Source organism: Triticum urartu, chromosome 3 (assembly GCF_003073215.2).
Source record: "Triticum urartu cultivar G1812 chromosome 3, Tu2.1, whole genome shotgun sequence".
Taxonomy (NCBI): domain Eukaryota; kingdom Viridiplantae; phylum Streptophyta; class Magnoliopsida; order Poales; family Poaceae; genus Triticum; species Triticum urartu.
In genome coordinates this window covers 569,682,503-569,700,543 of record NC_053024.1, presented here as the reverse complement: position 1 = coordinate 569,700,543, position 18,041 = coordinate 569,682,503, and the positions used below count along the sequence as shown (strand labels likewise).

The 18,041-nt window shown below is 45.2% G+C and overlaps 1 protein-coding gene across 1 annotated transcript; it reads right to left on the bottom strand.

Annotated features, from left to right (window-relative positions):
• Positions 1-3,845: 3,845 nt before the first annotated feature.
• On the bottom strand, positions 3,846-5,283 carry LOC125545061 (cysteine proteinase inhibitor-like). Its single transcript, XM_048708919.1, has 3 exons — positions 4,988-5,283; positions 4,293-4,495; positions 3,846-4,000 (listed from the first exon to the last, which is right to left on the bottom strand). Exons 1-2 carry the CDS (start codon positions 5,219-5,221, stop codon positions 4,301-4,303), a joined length of 429 nt encoding a protein of 142 aa, XP_048564876.1. The 5' UTR covers positions 5,222-5,283; the 3' UTR covers positions 3,846-4,000; positions 4,293-4,300.
• Between the last annotated feature and the right edge of the window lie 12,758 nt (positions 5,284-18,041).

Genomic DNA, 18,041 nt, shown 5'->3' with positions numbered 1-18,041 from the left:
AGTTGATGAAAAAAATCCTTCAAACAGTTCACTTAACTTTCGGGCTACAGTTGGTCTCTGCACCAATTGACGCAACGGGTCATATAATTAAGTTGATACAAGGTGCTTTCATGTAGCATCAAAGTTGATAGGTAGTCATGATAGGCAACTTATAGGTAATGATAGATAATTTGGTAGTCATTGTAGCCAACTCAAGAAACATTTTTAGGATGATATGTGACCATGATACACATCGTAAGTACCAAAGGTGCTTGAGAGGGAAACAATCTTCAAAAGCAACTTCATAGGTGACCCTAGGCAACTTGACGGTCATGATAGCCAACTTTATAAGAGCATTGAGTCGATAGGTAATCATGATAGGCAACCTGGCAAGTGCTTCTAATAACACCAGAGTTGATAGCTAGTCATGGTAGACAACTTACAGGTGATGCTAAACAATTTGGTAGTCATCGTAGCCAACTCAAAAAAACATCAGGATGATAGGTGACCATAAAACACAACCTAACCGAAAGTTGCGTACTATAGTACAAAAGTTGCTTCTCCATGGCGTCAAAGTTGCTATAGAAAAAGGTATGTCGAAATCAACTTCATAGGTGACACTAGCCAACTTGCTGGTCATGATAGCCAACTTTATAAGAGCACTGAGTTAATAGGTACTCATGATAAACAACCTGGCAAGATGTTTCATGTAACGGTGTAACACTATAGTTGATAGGTAGTCATGGTAGACAACCTACATGTGGACGAATAGCCTTGTGGGCACACACCTACAGGAGTGCCAGTGGTCGATTCTCCCCCTCTCGCGACCGTGTCGGACCCATGCGGGAAGGACGTTGGGATGATAGGTGACCATGATACACGACCTAACTGAAAGTTGCTTACTACTTCATGGCACCAAAGTATAGTACAAAAGTTGCCTCTTCATGGCACCAAAGTTGCCTGAGAAAAAAAACCATGGAAACATACTAATATGTCATTTAGTTTTGAAGAGCTCGTCCAGAAATCCAATGATGAAAATGAATCTTAATTCTGATGCTCGGTTCAAAATTTATGAATTTTTAAAAAATGAAACACACAAAACAATTACACATTGGACAAGATTTTATTTGAGGGTGGATTTTGCATTATAGCATTAGGACAAAAACTTACCTTTTTGGTTGTGTGTTCGGAAACGCTAGGGAGCTTGCGTCCCTATTTAGAAGACACTGGAAAAGCTATTGCAGACTGAGGCAACAAATTTTCTTCTCGCTTACTACATGACGGAATCAATACCAAAAAACTAGTCCAGAGAAAATCAATTCATCCGGAATTTTATGATTACGCATGTGTAATGAACATACTGAGACTGCAACGCATTTTTGGGGGGATTGTACTTTTGCACAAAATTGTTGGGCCACAATTATTCCTCATATAAACAATTTCATTGCACTTTTAGATGAAGCCTCTTTTGCCATCTCAGCACTCCCACAGAACATCGCACTGGATAGTATTATTCTGGGGCGTTGGCATATCTGGACAGAGAAATAGGGGAAAAAATAATCAAAAGTGTAGCTGAATATATAGACTCCAGGAAATTCTTGATTAAGCGAGACCTTCAACTGCTGGAGCACAGGATGCTTCTAGATACCTTAAAGGAATGGATTGGCACTCATCTATGATGCCGGCCATTGATTTAATTCACACTCTGTGATCCCTAGAACTGGTGTTGGATAACTGTACTTTTTTTCTGTCCTTTTGTACATATTTGACTTTAATTAATGAAAATCACCATAAAACGATTTGTTCTACAGTTCCCGATTCATACAAAAAAGGCAGGGCATCAAACATGCTAAAAAAAATCACAGTTTAGATCGTTTAGGTCAATAGGCACCAGAATAGGAGAAAACAGATACTCAAGGCGATTCCAGTGCAGAAACCACCCTCTTTCTCACGCCTTTCTTCTTTTTTGTGGGGGAATCACAACTTTTTTAATTGCATTCTTTTATTCTTCTTTCTTTGCGTGGAATCACAGCTCTTATCTTTAACTTTGTCAAATTCGGATACTGGATATGAATTCAGAGGCCAGGGAAGCACGATTTCATCATCTAATGGCATTTGCACATGGCGTCTAGTAGAAGACTATGTCCTAGCTTCAGCTAAATAGGCAATGAAGACAAACCCGGTATGAAGGATCGAATATCGAAATGCAGGTATACCTTATGTTGAGCCAAAGGGTACAGCAAGAAATAAAGGTTGCATTTTTTTACATACAAACTATAGTTTGCGTTCCTCTTTGCCAAAGGGGTTTCCCCCGCTTTATATACAAAGCAACCTACCGAACCATGTAGGAATAGGTGCTGGGACGGAAGCAGTACAGTCACGCCAAAAGAAACGACAGAGAAAGAGCAAAAGAAACAAATGCCGACAACGGCGGATCAACAAAAATGAAGAAGTCTCGCGATCGCTGCGCTCATCGGGATCATCCACTAGGCTCCAAGACTCCGAAGCGCCGACACCTATCAACACCTCCAAAAGGATTGCGACGATGACGACGCTGCTACCAAGGGTTTTCCCCGGTACACGACGAGGCGAGAGGAAGGGTAGCCCCCGACGCCCTCCCGGAAGGTCAGGTGGCACCCACGAGCCCCACCGCGCCAGTGTCGGCCACGCCGACAGGGGTTTCCCCCGATCCCAACCCGCACCTCGAGCGCTCCGGATCCAGCCACCAAACCAACCACCACCCTGCGCCAACGCGGTCATGAGCCCCCCACGCCGTCTCACCACGACACCGCGAAGTGAGGACAGAGCGGTGAAGAGTAAAAGCCGGGACTAGGGCATCAGCACCGTCGGCACACGGGAGGGCCCCACCTCCACCGTCCGCGACGGTAGCCGTCCGGACGCAATAGCAGGAGCACACTAGGCCCACGGGCCCGGCCAAGCCCTCATGGGCCCGTAAAGCTCCCGCCCTCGCGCTGTTGCCGGCACACCGTCGACACCGACGCCCCATATCCGAGCCGCTCCTCCTTCTCACCGCGCCGCAGACAACGAGGCCACGCCGGGGGGCCGGCCCGCTAGGACCCAGCTGGGGCCCGACGGGCCCAGATCTGGGCCCGGGGCACGACGTCGGCCACCTAGCACCACCACGCTGCCCTGCCGCCAAGGAGCGGCGCCGACACCACGCCTGCCGTCGGCCACCGCCGCAGGGCCGCCGGACCGCAGTCAAGCCAGGCTGCACCGCCACCGCCTCCCTGCCCCGAGAAGGGAGCACGCGCGCGTAGGGACAAGAAGGTCCGCCGTCGGTGGCACCACCCGGGCCAGCGCCGAGGGCGTCCGCCGGCAGCGGCAGGGGGAGACGCGGGAGGAGGGGGCCCGCGGGTGAGGAGCTCGAGCTCCGCCCAGGCCACCTCCCGAGGAGGCGGATCTGGACAGGGGAAGGGGGAGGGCTGAAGGAGACGGAGGCAGGGCGCGAGGCCGGCGGCGGTGGGAGGGGAGGAGGGGGAACCCTAGCTGCCTCCCTCACCGAAGCTTAAGCAGTTACCAACAACCTGAATGTTCCTTGCATTCCTCTTTCATGCATGTATCATTGCTACACTAATGCAGTTATCAAATAAGCAGCCAGTTCCTACTTCCTACTTCTTTTCTGCTCGCTGCTATTTCCTGGATCCCTGGCCGCAGCTCGAACATCACAGTGCGGCTATCCCTCTTATACTGGAGAAACCATATCAGGCAAAGCTAAATCAACTGCAATAATTATGCTTTTTTTAAGCTAAACCATCTCAAACTCTAATGGTCAGATATAATGGGCAGGCTAATGTGATGCTAATTGCTGCCCAGGGTAAAACAAGTCAATCAAAGGAAAAACAAAATACAATAATACTGAGAATTTTATTTAGAGATGTGGTTAAAACAACTTGCAAGAAGCGGACTTATTCTTGATATTACACGAGAACACGCTAAACCATGTCCGATAGATAGCTACATCAACACCATAGCTGCAGATCCTTGCAAAGCTGGGACGCGCCTGAAATTATTTAGATTAACAAATCAATTCTCTACAAACAAATGGCGAACAAGGTTCTAAACATCATGTGTCTTAATAATCTCTAGTAATTCATGGTTAACATCATGTGTCCTGATGATCAATAATAAAGAAACTTATGGACATAGTTATTCACAGCCTGCATGATTCAACCAGGGCAAACACAGCTGAGATGATATGCTCTTGAAACAAGAATCAACCTTGATACTTTGCCGCATGAAATAGACGCAATTTTATTCGACGGTATTCAGTGTGAAACAGAGGGAAATCTTACCTTATGAGTTATGCGCTTGGAACGTCCTCCACCAGCTTGAACTCCTCGAGCTTCTTAAAGTTCTCCCATGGTTTCTCCCACACCTTAGCTTCATAGAGCTTCTTGGCCCCACCTTCAGTGACCCGGATTGTAATGTAGTGCATCGTGCCAGCAACAGTTTGCTTCTTCACCTTCACCACATTCTCGAACTCCAGCAGGGCATTCTGCGACAGGGGCAGCACCAAAATTATCAATCGGACTAAAAACCTCCATTGTCATGGCGAGAAACGTACTAGGACAATCATTAGCACAAATACAAATACAAATCAGGTAAATATAGGAGGAGCACTGTAGTTGGACTGACTACCAAATACTCCCTCCATCCCAAAATAAATGTCTCTAGTACAAAGTTGTACTAAGGGACATTTATTTTGGGACGGACGGAGTACTATACTTCATTTTTCTTTTTGTTGCGAAAAAAGACATCATGGTTCAGATCAAATCACACTGATTCATATGATTTACAGCGGTCGAACTCAACTTAGATCGGTGTAATAGTGAACAAGGGCCTGTAACCAAAGCTTTGTGGATCCAACAGCCCGGCTGTCCAACACAGATTCAGTTGGACCTCACTCACAGGGATGGACATGACAGAGACAGGGGGGGGGGGGGGGGGGGGGGGGGGGGGGGGGGGGGGGGGGGTAGCGAGGGCTTACGGCCTTGTTGTTGTGCTCGGAGACGGCGAAGCGGGCGAGCGCGATGACGTCGAGGTCGTTCTCTTGCCCCATCGGCGAGTCACTGATGCCTCCCACCAGCGGCCCCGCGTCTTCCGCCATGGCAGCTTTGTCCCGTGCGCTCTGCGTCTGGGTCTGAGTAAACGGCACGACGATGGCGAGTAGCAAGAGGAGGGCAGCAACCGATCCCACGACCCGATATTTCCACATCTCCATCGATCGATCGGGGTCGGGATTTATAGCTGCAGCGGCAGAGCAGGGGAGGAGGGATACAATCCGTCGGCGGTGTATTATTGTGTGGGGACACTCCGGAGTCTGGACGGGGCACGGGAGCGGATGGAATAGGATCGTCGGGCCCTACCACGTCCCCGTGCCGACTTTTCCCCAATCCCGAGGGGTTGACGGCCTGCGTAACGCGCTATGCTATCGCCAATGGCGACACTGTCGGCCATGGCTGGATTCCTTCCTTCTTCTCCTTTGGTTCATAGGATAGAAATATTATAGATATAGAAAAATCATAGAAAATGAGATAACATGAATCTTAATTCTTATAGAGAAAGAGATGTCATTTGATGCATATAATAGGAATTTTTTCATTGAGTCTTAGCTAATGTTTTTTTCCCTTCAAAATGTGAAGGATTGATTCCTATCCTACATAGAAATAGGAAACCATTCCTACAAATCAAAGGGCTTCAAAGGAAATTTTCCTTTGTAAATCCTATTCTATAGAAATCCTATGAAATTCCTACAAAGCAAAGGAGGCCTAGATGTTTATCTTCTGGTTTCCTTGTTCATGTAAAGTCAACAAAGAGCAATGGGGGGTTATTCTTTCCTATCTTCCTATGGGTGGATCCGTGGATGACAGAGGAGCAAAGCTTAAATGAAAATACTGGAAGCGAATTCTTGGGTTTAAGTCAAGATTATGAAGGAAGGGGTAATGAAGTCACGAGGTCGAAATTTCGCCACGTATATGAATATATGTATGATTCGTTGCATGCGTGTACCTGTGACAACTGACAAGTTGCTGCTTATCTTTCCAGGAGTTTTGCTTGGTCCTTAATTCACTGTCATGCATGTGATCGTTGACGCTAGAAAATTGAGAGCATTGCTTGGATTTAAAAGATAAAAGGTGTGCTACTGTATAAGAGCGTCTACAACCGGACTTCCCACCCCTACCCCTCTTTATACGCCCCGCTGGATGGCCCGGGCACTAGTCAGTCAAAAAAACCATACCCGGACGGATGCCGTTTCATATCAAACCCAAATCTGAGATGGATATAGAGGGACGAGACTTGCCTGCGCCCCACGCGTGCGCTCATCCGTGCTACCGCGTACGTGACTTGATTTCAATGGAACAAAATAAGGCCCAGGCCCACCTCGTTAAAATCAGGGGATGATTAGATTAGGAAGGAAAAAGAAAAAAAAACAGTCGTAGGATGAAGTGTAAGTACGGATGAAAACATGGAAAGGGAGCAGGCAAGCCGGATCCGATATAGAGAGGCCCAAGAGTGTCCACCACGTCAAACCAGGCAGTCTGACCATACCTTAAATTACACCAAATCCACCCCATCTCCCCCGCCCTCGGGCGCATCCAGGATTGCAGCATAGCAAGTGGTTTCCCTCTTGTTTTGGTGTTCTATTGTTTCCTATCTATGGGCTTCACTTCATTTTTTCATTCATTTAGAAAACACGAAAAAATATTTATTTCAAATATTGAACAATGTTCTTTTTTTGCGAGAAACTTACAATCTATTTATCTTCAATCATGGCAGTACAAAGAACAATAGAGGTAATAAAAACTACAATCATGTTCGTGGACCACCCAACGATGACTACAAGCACTAGAGCGAGCCGAAGGCGCGCCGCCGTCATCGCCCCTCCCTCGCCGCTGCCGGGCAAACCTTATTGTAGTAGACAGTCGGGAAGTCGTCGTGATAACGCATCATAGGACCAGCGCACCAGAGTAGCAACCATCGCCGATGAAGAAAATCATAGAGCAGAAGGATCAAACTTGTAAATGCCTAAACAAAGACGAACGAATACCGGATCTAAATAGATCCACTGAAGACCAGCACCGGCCGAATGCCGCAAGATCCGACGAAGACAAACCTCCACACACCCTCCGATGATACTAGATGCACCATCGAGACGGGGATAGAATGTGGGAGACATTATTCCTATTAAGGGACATCGTCGCCGACACACAACCCCAACCAAGATGCTGAATCTAACAAGAACGAGAACGGGGGTCCCTCTTGCCGGCGGGGGGGCCGAGGTCCTGCGCACCTCCATGGCCTAGAGGCCATCGGAGATAGGACGGATCGGCGACACCGCCGACGGGAGGAGAAGAGCTTTTCTTATGGAGGAGAAAAAAACAATGTTTGAAATTTGAGAACATTGTTTTGACATGATCATTATTTGAAAAATGCGATCATTCTAAAAATATTTGGTGAACTTTTTTAAAAAAATTGTGAACATTTTAAATGTTATTTTTTAAAAAAGTATGAACCTTTTAATTGTTGTAGATTTTTTTTCATGAAAATTCATGAGAATTTTATTAGAAAGCATAGGAACCATCAAGAAACATTGTCCTCATAGAAAGCCAAAAAATGTTGCACAAAGAAGAAAATACAACCAAGTCCCCTAGACAGGGTCTTCATTGTTTAGGGTGGGCATAAAAACTGACGAACCGGATACTGGACCGAAACCATTTTTTCTCATTGGTACAAATTATCCGGTTTTTACCTTCCACAGCCGAACAACATTTGGTAGGTTCGGTTAGCCGAAACAAAACAAAACTGTATAACCTAGCCAATACACATAACCTATCCTGGAACTCTCCCAGGCTGGACGAACGACCATCTCCTTTTTTCCAGTAGGCAAATCATATTCCCTGTGTAGGTCGCGGAATAGCAATCAATCGTGGGAGGTCCTAACTGGCGCAGCGGTAGCGAGAAAAAAGCGGGAAAAAAAAAACAACCGCAGCCGAACAACATTTGGTAGGTTCGGTTAGCCGAAACAAAACAAAACTGTATAACCTAGCCAATACACATAACCTATCCTGGAACTCTCCCAGGCTGGACGAACGACCATCTCCTTTTTTCCAGTAGGCAAATCATATTCCCTGTGTAGGTCGCGGAATAGCAATCAATCGTGGGAGGTCCTAACTGGCGCAGCGGTAGCGAGAAAAAAGCGGGAAAAAAAAAACAACCGCAAAAATCGTTCTCGTCGAGGATCGAAATCACGCCACAATAAGGGAGAACGAGTGTGTTTACCACCGCACCTACTTTGCGCTACTGGCCAAATCCAGGGCGAAAATATATAAGTACATTGGTAGTCGCGTAATTTATTGCAAACACAAACAATTACTGTAGCTCTTTGATTTTTAATTTTCCTAAAAACACTTTGGAAAAAGTCCATGAATTACAGAAAAGTTCATTTGTTTTGAAAAAATATCGATTTTGAAAAAGAGTTCACGATTTTAAGATAAATGTCTATCAATTCTTAAAAATAGTTCACAAATCATGAGAAAAAAGTTCACAGATTTGAAAAAAGTTCATCAAAATTCAAAAAAGGTTCATCGATTTTGAAAAAAGTTCATCAAAGTTCAAAAAAGGTTCATCAATTTTGAAAACAATTTCATCAAAATTCAAAAAGGTTCATCGATTTTGGAAAAAGTTCATCAAAATGAAAAAAAAGGTTCATCGATTTTCAAAAAAGTTCACCGATTGAAATAAAAGTTCATCAAAATTCAAAAAAGGTTCATCGTTTTTGGAAAAAGTTCATCAAAATTAAAAAAAGGTTCATCAGTTTTGAAAAAAGTTCACCGATTTTCAAAAAAGTTCATCAAAATTCAAAAAAGGTTGACGGTTTTTGAAAAACTTCATCAACTTTGAAAAAAAGGTCATGATTTTGAAGAAAGTTCATCGGTTTTGGAAAAAAGTTTACGAAAAGCTGAAGAAAGTTCATCGAATTTGAAAATAAATTCATTAAAATTGAAAAAAAACCAACAAATCTGAAATAGTTCATTGACATTGAAAAAATTCATTGAAATTCGAAAAAAGTTCATCAAATTGCAAAAATTGTTCATCGAATTTGAATAAAAGTTCATCAAAATTTTAAAAAAAGTTCATAGATTTTGAAAAAAGTTGGTCGATTCGAAGAAAATGTTCATGTATTTGCGATCCAATTCATCGTGCCAAGACGAAGAGAAAAAAGAAAACGAAAAAATTAAAAAGGAAAACAAAAAAAGGAAAAAGGAAGTAGAACGAATATTAGACGGAAAAACTAAAGCGTAACCATATCCTGTCCTGTGGTCGCGTGGTTGAACTAGCCCTCCTTTACGGAGGAGGTAGGTGGTTCGAATCCTGGTAGCGCCCTTTTCTTGCGGATTAAGACACAAAATTAAAACACGTAATGGGCCAGCCCAGTGTGCCGCGGGAGGTGTGCGCCCGTTTGCACCCATGCCTGTAACGTGCGCAACGGGCGCCGTTTAGGGAATGCCATCAATCGTGTACCCCCACCCCCTCCCAGCTAGACATGTTCATGGACAAACCGGCCCAAAGCCGAAGCCCGACATTCGGGCCGGGCTCGGGCTCCACTTTCTGGCCCAAAGCCCAACCTGAAAGCCCGAAATGGCCATATATATATTTTTATTCAAAATAAAGGTATAATAAATTAATATAATATCCCAAACATTATTAATTTCATTAAAAAGTGCCACTGTTCATGTGATTTGGGCTGGGCCGGGCCGGGCTCAGGCTTGGGATTTTTTCATTGGGATTTGCCAAGCCCAGGCCCGAAGCCGACCAGGCCCAGGGAATGATCAGGTTTACTCCCAGGCACATCGTGCTCCGCATGGGCCAATCCATTCTGGGGATTTTTCCACCGGTTCTCAGGAGGTTCTATAATCTTCAATGAACCATTTTTCCCCTTTTCATTTTCTCTTTCCCTTCTTTTATCAAATTCACATTTATATTATAAAACTTTTTTAAAAAAATCATGAAGAATATTTCAGTTTTGAACCTCTTTTAAAATATTGGATAATTTTCAAATTTTCCATTATTTTTTAAAAGTTGTCAACATTTTCTGAATTGTAGAAAAAAATTGGAAATCCGTCAATATTTTTTTGACATTTGCGAACATTTATTTGAAAGTCGTGAACATTTTTTCCAAAGAATCCTAATTTTAAAATTCATGATAAAAAATATATTTTGAATTTTTTAACTTGTGATTTTTTTGAATCGCAAATTTTTTTGAAAATGATGAATTTTTTTGAATGGCGAATAGTTTTTGGAATTCGGAAATAAAGTTTGAAGTTCGCGAACATTTATTGAATGAGCGGACTATTTGGGATCACAAGCATCTTTTGAGTTCACGGGCATTTTTTTGAAATTGGGGACACTCTATTTCTACTATAGCCCTTTGAAGAAGATTGAACAGAGAAGTCACCATCCGACAACTATTTCTGGCATCAAGCGAGACGATAGTTTGCACTTAGGAGTGCGTGGGCAGGGGTATTCGATCCCATGTCACCTGGGTAATAACCAGAGCGGCTAACCACTGTGCTACTGTGGGGTTATTTATGAAATATATGGCGCGCCTTACTTGAGGCGACATGGTCCAGTTTTCTCCACTGTTTTTTCTTTCCTTTTCCCCGTTTCATTGTTTTTATCCTTTTTTTTCTCTATTTTCAAATACAAATTTTACTGGTTTTTGAAAAATGGGTTTTCCTGTATACATTTTTTTTAAAGATCAACATTATTTTAATACATGGCCAACATTTTTATATAGACATTTAACATTTTCCAAATGCTTGATTAACATTTTTCAAACACTTGTTCAACATTTTCTTTTTTCTTGTCCGGGTTTTTCATTTGTCTCTTCAGTTTTTTTCATTTTCCTTTTCCTTTGATTTATTTTGTTTCTTTTTCGTTTTTCATTTTTTGGTTTTTGTTTGTTTCTTTTTGTTTTTCGTTCTACATTCTTATATATACTTGTTCAACATTTTCCAAATAATTGTTCAACATTTTGAAATACTTATTTAATATTTTTATATACATGATCAACATTTTTTCAAATATTTGTTCAACACTTTTCAAATACTAATTCAACATTTTTTAATATTTGTTCAACATTTTTCAAATGTTTTTTAAAGAGCATTTTTTAACATATATTTAAAAAAGTATAAACAAAAGGGAAAAAAGAAAAACAGAAAACATAAATAAAAAATCAGGAAAAAGAGGCTGTAGCCTCCCGCACTCGTGGGCCGGCCCAGCTCGCTCGCCCCTTCGCGATTCCGAAGCCAGACTCCCTGAAGGTACACCTAAAAAAAAGACTCCCTGAAGGCGAGATATACGGGAATGTATCTGGTGCACCAAGGCAATTGGTGCTACCGGTGCACCGGTCGTCCGTTGCACATTCAATAACGTTCAAAAAAATCTGAAAAAATTAATGCATTGACATAACTTGAATGTATATTGTCACAAAAATTTAGATCAATATTCAAAACATAGCTCGAGATACAAAAAGGACAAATTTGACATTGAATAGTACATAACACAAGCTGGGCTTCAGTTTTGGCCCATTAGCACATCGAAGTCGAATTTGTCATTTTTGTATCTTGACCATTGTTTTGATTTTTGATTTGAATGTTTGTGACAAGATACATTGAAGTTGTATCGATACATTAATTTTTTCCAGATTTTTTTTAACAATTTTAATTGTGCAACATGGTCCGGTGCACCGGTAGCAGCAATTGCCTTGGTGCACCAGATACGTTCCCATAGACGCGCACATCCGACAGCCCTTAGGCCGAACGCCCGAGCCGGCGACGACGATGCGAACTTGCAAATACGCGGAAATAACTTTTCACCATGCCGACGGTTACAATTATATTTAAAAAAAATGCCCATGGTTACTGCCAGTCGAATCGAGCAGCACTTGACTAATCACTAGCTGCACGGCGACTGCACGTCTCACTCGTAGGTGCTCCCGAGCCGAAGAATGACTCGCAAAAACCTAAGTAAGTTTTAACATAGCTCGTCGTCCAGTGTGATGTTAGTTACACGACGTTAGCTCGCCCATAAGAAAAGATCATTTTCTTTACCGTTCTGATGTCCCTTTCTGGACCCAAATTTCGTGTTGCCTTTCTCGGAAGGGAAGTACGTATGCACTAGGGGGTCGCTCATTTTGCCCTTATTATCTCAGGGTCTGCCCCAAAAGCCCGGCAACTGTTGAAATGATGAATCTAAACTTTTCTCCGGCCAACCACTAGAGACAGCCCCCCTCCCTTGTTAGCACACCAAAACTCGTTGTACAATGCATGATGATGGCTAGGAAAAGTCATGCAGCTTCAGATGGCCGTCCCTTATCCACCATAGGGAGGACCCTGCCCACCGGAAGATATAATTTTGCTTAATCTAGTTTCTAAAGAAATATCTTAATCATCAGCTGGAGTAAGAAATAACAATGCCCTGTCTTGGTAATCTGCCCCCGTCAATTTCCCTCCGTTGCAAGCAACATGCACGTTTATGAAAGAAGACAACGCTGTCCCAACAACAGAAGACCAAACAAAATCTATTTGAATTGACACTGCCGAACCAAACCAAACCGCGCACATTATCCATCCACGGACCGGAGGTACGCGTATCAGTCAAAGTGAGAGAACAGCCTAATCAAGGAAATTCATCACGGTGACAGGATCGATGAGCCAGGACCCAGGAGGAACCGCTGCTGTAAAGAGGCGCGCGGTTCACATGGGACGGGAGATTCGAATAAGCCAGCGAAGGAGCTGTACCCTGCCCGATCGGATCGCCTTTGCCAACTTCACCGACCGCCGACCGGTCTCCAGTCCACACCAAGGCACCAGCAAACACTCTGCGCAAGTAGTAGGCCCCCGACCTCGTCACCCCCCCTGGAGTGCTTGACCTGGGCGTTTCGCCGGTCGAGCTCGAGCCATGCCGAAGCGGCCTCCTTTTTCCGCACAGGGACATGGCACCTCCCCCAACATTTTTGTGCCTTTTCCTCCCCATCGTCCACTCACAAGTTCGGTTGGGTTTGGCGAAAGAGATCGGTCATCGGTGGACTGGTGAAGTCGAGGTGCACGCTTTGGATGGGAGAAGGGTTCCTGTCCGGGTTCGGTGCCACGCCACAACTTTAGGTCTATCCAGAAGGTCATTGTGGACGCTACTCTGAACAGAGATAATCCCAAGAATTTGTCTTGAAGGCTTCTGCTCCAGCGTGCACTGCACTGCTACACTGCTGCTGCATCACCTTCCCAAGAAGCACGGTCCATAGTATACCATGATTTTTTTATGGGCCCATCGTCACAATTGCTTGCACTAACTTGGCCGCTGAGTGTGTATCTATTTTTCTCTCTCATTCGACTATGGATTTATACGAACGATACAAGCCATCTCAAAAAACAAGGAAATTGTAATAATGTTCTCTGATAGCCAACCAAACTTAATCTCCAGTACGAGCCGAAGGCAGGCTGTAGTTGCCGCTCCATCCTCGAAGCCGGCCTGATCATGTATCCTGCGGTGCGGAAGTCGTCGTGCTTCCAGCTGCACCGACGTGCTAGAGAAGGACCCGCCATCGTAGAAGCCATCTGTAGATAGAAAACCCTAAAGCTGAACCATCTCCTGAATAAAACTTGTGAGAGCTTCACAACAACGGGAAGAAGGCACCGTTGCAACAGAGAATGAGCATGGACCACCAGGGGGGCAAAAGTAGGCCCTCGCCTCATCGCCGCCGCAAAAACGGGGGGGGATCACCCCGATCCCCAAGGGTCGACCTTCTATCGTAGCGACTAGTTGCCTGCAACACCACCACGCAAAGAATAGGAAGAAGATGACTATTACTGTCACCAACACAAAGATGCATGAAGCGCCAGTCCAGATCCAAAGGACTTGAGCAGGCATAGACACCGCTTCCAAGATTCAACACCGAAAGCCGAGAGAACCATTGCTTGTGGGAAAGATATGGAGAAAATATATTTGCCACCGTCATCGCCACCACATAAGTCGAAATCATGAACAACTGAAGACCTAATTAAGACACTAAACTGCTAGACACGTGCAAAAGTAAAGTCCCGGCGTTTCCCTCCCTCCAGCCAGCGAGGGAACCCCGCTAGCATGTAGTTTAGGCTGTCGGTTCCTTGTGGTGGCGGCGGCTACGTCAGGAGTCGAAAGAAAAATTGATTGGGTGTGGATAACAGTATTTTTTTTCTTTATCCCCTACTTTTTTTTAGCATAGTATAATCGCAGATCGCCACATAAACGCACATACACTTACCTCTATGAACGTAAGCACGCACACCTTAGCACTATGAGCATCTTTGAAATACTACTACCTCCGTCTCGGTGAATAAATCATTTGCGTAATTTTAGGTCATCGATTTAAGAAATTAAATATATGTTATATGTCATGAGAAGTATATCACTAGATTTCTATACGGATGTAGTTTCTTAATATATATTTTTTGTCACATATAATACATATTTAGATAGTTAAATCATCGACCTAGAACTACGTGAATGATTTATTCACCGAGACGAAGATAGTAAGCCTACATGGTATTTTGAGATTGACGAAATCATCACAGACGCCTGATAATCGAACGTCTCCTCCCACGAGAATTAACCATCAGACTACGCTGACTTGGCAAAAAAAACTACATGTCTAATAAAAAAAACTGCATGTGAGAATCAGATGACTGCTCAGTGGCACATGGCAGTACAGGACTTCGATCATGTGATCAGCATCCCAACATTGCACACCCTGTTCCACATTGGGCGTGGTGAGAAGATGAAATTAGCAGAATAATGCACCGACACATTGCCGTCTTCCAAATCACTAAGTGCAAAAGTTGGCACCACCCATATGCAGATATGCTGTCTTGAGCTTTTCTACCGCCAGCCATCTTAAAACAACTCCCCTTTCCAGCAATTTTTTAGGGAACCCATTGCATCATGAGATCTAGCACGTCAAATCAGCAGCAATCAAAGAACATTTCTCCCCCAAAAGAAGAGGAGAAACAAACAGCGCAACATTGGCAATATAAAACTGAAAGACCGAGTGTAAGTACGCAATGTCTTTTTGATGAAAAGCGTAGGAAAACAATCACATATTTTCTAACTAAAATAGCTAAAGAGATATATTATATATCCTTGCGCAAAAGCCTATTGGTTTTGCCCATTTCTAAGTTGACCGAGAAGCTTTTATTTTTGTGTAGAGAGCCAATTCAATATCTGTTGATATAAATTGTAAGGTGCGCAATGTATATTTTATTTTGTGTGGAGTGTTGGAAATATTAGCACTTTTTCGATTAGACTAATCCACGAGTATACAGTAAACACGTCAAATACTGTATGCATCTCATACCAATACATAAGCATGTGAGCACGTACAATAGATAGAATTGAAACCTATGAATGACATCTATACGACCAGCACATGAACGAGCAAATAGGAGATGAACGAGTCATACCCTCCGGTTGGCCAGGCCAACGCGGCGGTGGCAGCGGCAGCCTCGGCATCGGCCGAGGCCTTCTTCTTGGCGGCTTCGTCGTCAGTCATGGAGTCGATGCAGGGAAAGTAGTGAAAGGAGAGGCGGACGGATTAGGAGCAGTCGCGTCGAGACGCTCCCCAAAAACTTCCCCTGCATCGACTCCATGGTTGACGACCTGCTCTCCCTACCAACCATGCACGCGGTTGTCAGGATGGGATCGTCGGAAGCATCACAGAGAGAGAAATAGTAGGCGACGGCGAGTGAACTGAACTAGGTCACTCCACTAGCGAGCGCCTACTTATATAGGCCGGTGCGGCGTGATGAGGCGAGGCGGGCGGCGAAGGAGGAAGAGCGCGCGTGTACAACTCCTCCTCCCAAGCTTTCAATGGCATGTGGTAGAGCAACCCTTATAAAAGGGTTTCACTCTCACTCCACTAGCAGTATGGGACTAAACTTCCCACCACTTATCATGCACCTAAATGAGCCTTAGAGATTAACCAGGGATTATTGTCTTATATGGGTCTAAGTCCATCTATAATCCAATAATCCCCCATCAAATCTCGAGGCACATAAGTTTGTCAACTGTTTCAAAATTCAATCCTCCGAATAGTACGAGCTCTCCCAAATCCAGACCATATGCGTGGGAGCAATGGGGTTGTCCGGACTATTCATTATGTTATCTTTAACATGCGGGCCCAACGCAAAAACCCCACCCCACGACGCACCCTTTTCTTTTCCTTGTCGGGCCCTCCCTTCCCCGTTTGGTTTCCCATCGTAGAGGGACATTTCTTGCTGGAGCCCTCTCCTCTAAAACCGGATGACGCCCACCTCACATTCGCCATGACGCCCTCTCTCCATCACAACTTATTTCTCCATGGACCGCTAAGGAGGAGTCTCCCACCAACTGCCCCACTCTTGCCCTGATCCCCTTCCCCATGTTTGTGCTGATCCGCCACCCCCATCAAGGGGTGAGAGGCGTGCACCGCCTTTGACGCCCCCTGAGGGAGTCCTGGATTAGGGGGTGTCCGGATGGCCGGACTATACCTTCAGCCGGACTCCTGGACTATGAAGATACAAGATTGAAGACTTCGTCCCGTGTCCGGAAGGGACTTTCCTTGGCGTGGAAGGCAAGCTTGGCGATACGGATATGTAGATCTCCTACCATTGTAACCGACTTTGTATAACCCTTACCCTCTCCGGTGTCTATATAAAACGGAGGGTTTTAGTCCGTAGGACAACATACAGAACAACAATCATACCATAGGCTAGCTTCTAGGGTTTAGCCTCTCCGATCTCGTGGTAGATCTACTCTTGTACTACCCATATCATCAATATTAATCAAGCGGGACGTAGGGTTTTACCTCCATCAAGAGGGCCCGAACCTGGGTAAAACTTCGTGTCCCTTGCCTCCTGTTACCATCCGGCCTAGACGCACAGTTCGGGACCCCCTACCCGAGATCCGCCGGTTTTGACACCGACATTGGTGCTTTCATTGAGAGTTCCTATGTGTCGTCGCCGTTGGGCTTGATGGCTCCTACGATCATCAATTGCGATGCAGTCCAGGGTGAGACCTTCCTCCCCGGACAGATCTTCGTCTTCGGCAGCTTCGCACTGCGGGCCAATTCACTTGGCCATCTGGAGCAGATCGAAAGCTATGCCCCTGGCCGTCAGGTCAGATTTGGAAGTTTAAACTACACGGCTGACATCCGCGGGGACTTGATCTTCGACGGATTCGAGCCACTGCCGAGCGCGCCGCACTGTCATGACAAGCATGATCTAGCACTGCCGCCGAACAGTGCCCTGGAGGCCGCACCCGCATCGGCTTCGACCCTTAATTCGAAGCCAACCACGCCGATCGAGGATGGGTGGTTGGACGCCGCCTCGGGGGCTGCGATCTCAACGGTGATCGAGCCGAACACCAGCCCCGCACTCCGCGAGACTCGTGACTCCAAGGAGCCGGACTCCTCTCCGGACTCCGAACCCTCCGCGCCCCTGCCGATCGAATCCAATTGGGTGCCGATCATGGAGTTTACTGCCGCGGACATCTTTCAGCACTCGCCTTTCGGTGATATTCTGAAGACACTAAAGTCTCTCTCTTTATCAGGAGAGCCCTGGCCGGACTACGGTCAACAAGGTTGGGATACGGACGATGAAGAAATTCAAAGCCCACCCACCACCCACTTTGTAGCCACTGTCGACGATTTAACCGACATGCTCGACTTCGACTCCGAAGACATCGACGGTATGGACGCCGATGCAGGAGACGATGAAGAACCAGCGCCTATTGGGCCCTGGAAAGCCACCTCGTCATATGACATATACATGGTGGACACCCCAAAAGAAGGAGATGGCGATGGAACAGCGGAGGATGACCCCTCCAAGAAATAGCCTAAGCGCCAGCGTCAGCGGCGCCGCTCAAAATCCCGCCAAAGCAAATACGGTGATTCCAGCACGGGAGATAATAATACTCCGGAGAGTGCCGAAGAAAACCCCCTCCAGCAAGATTCAGCACAGGAGGATGGA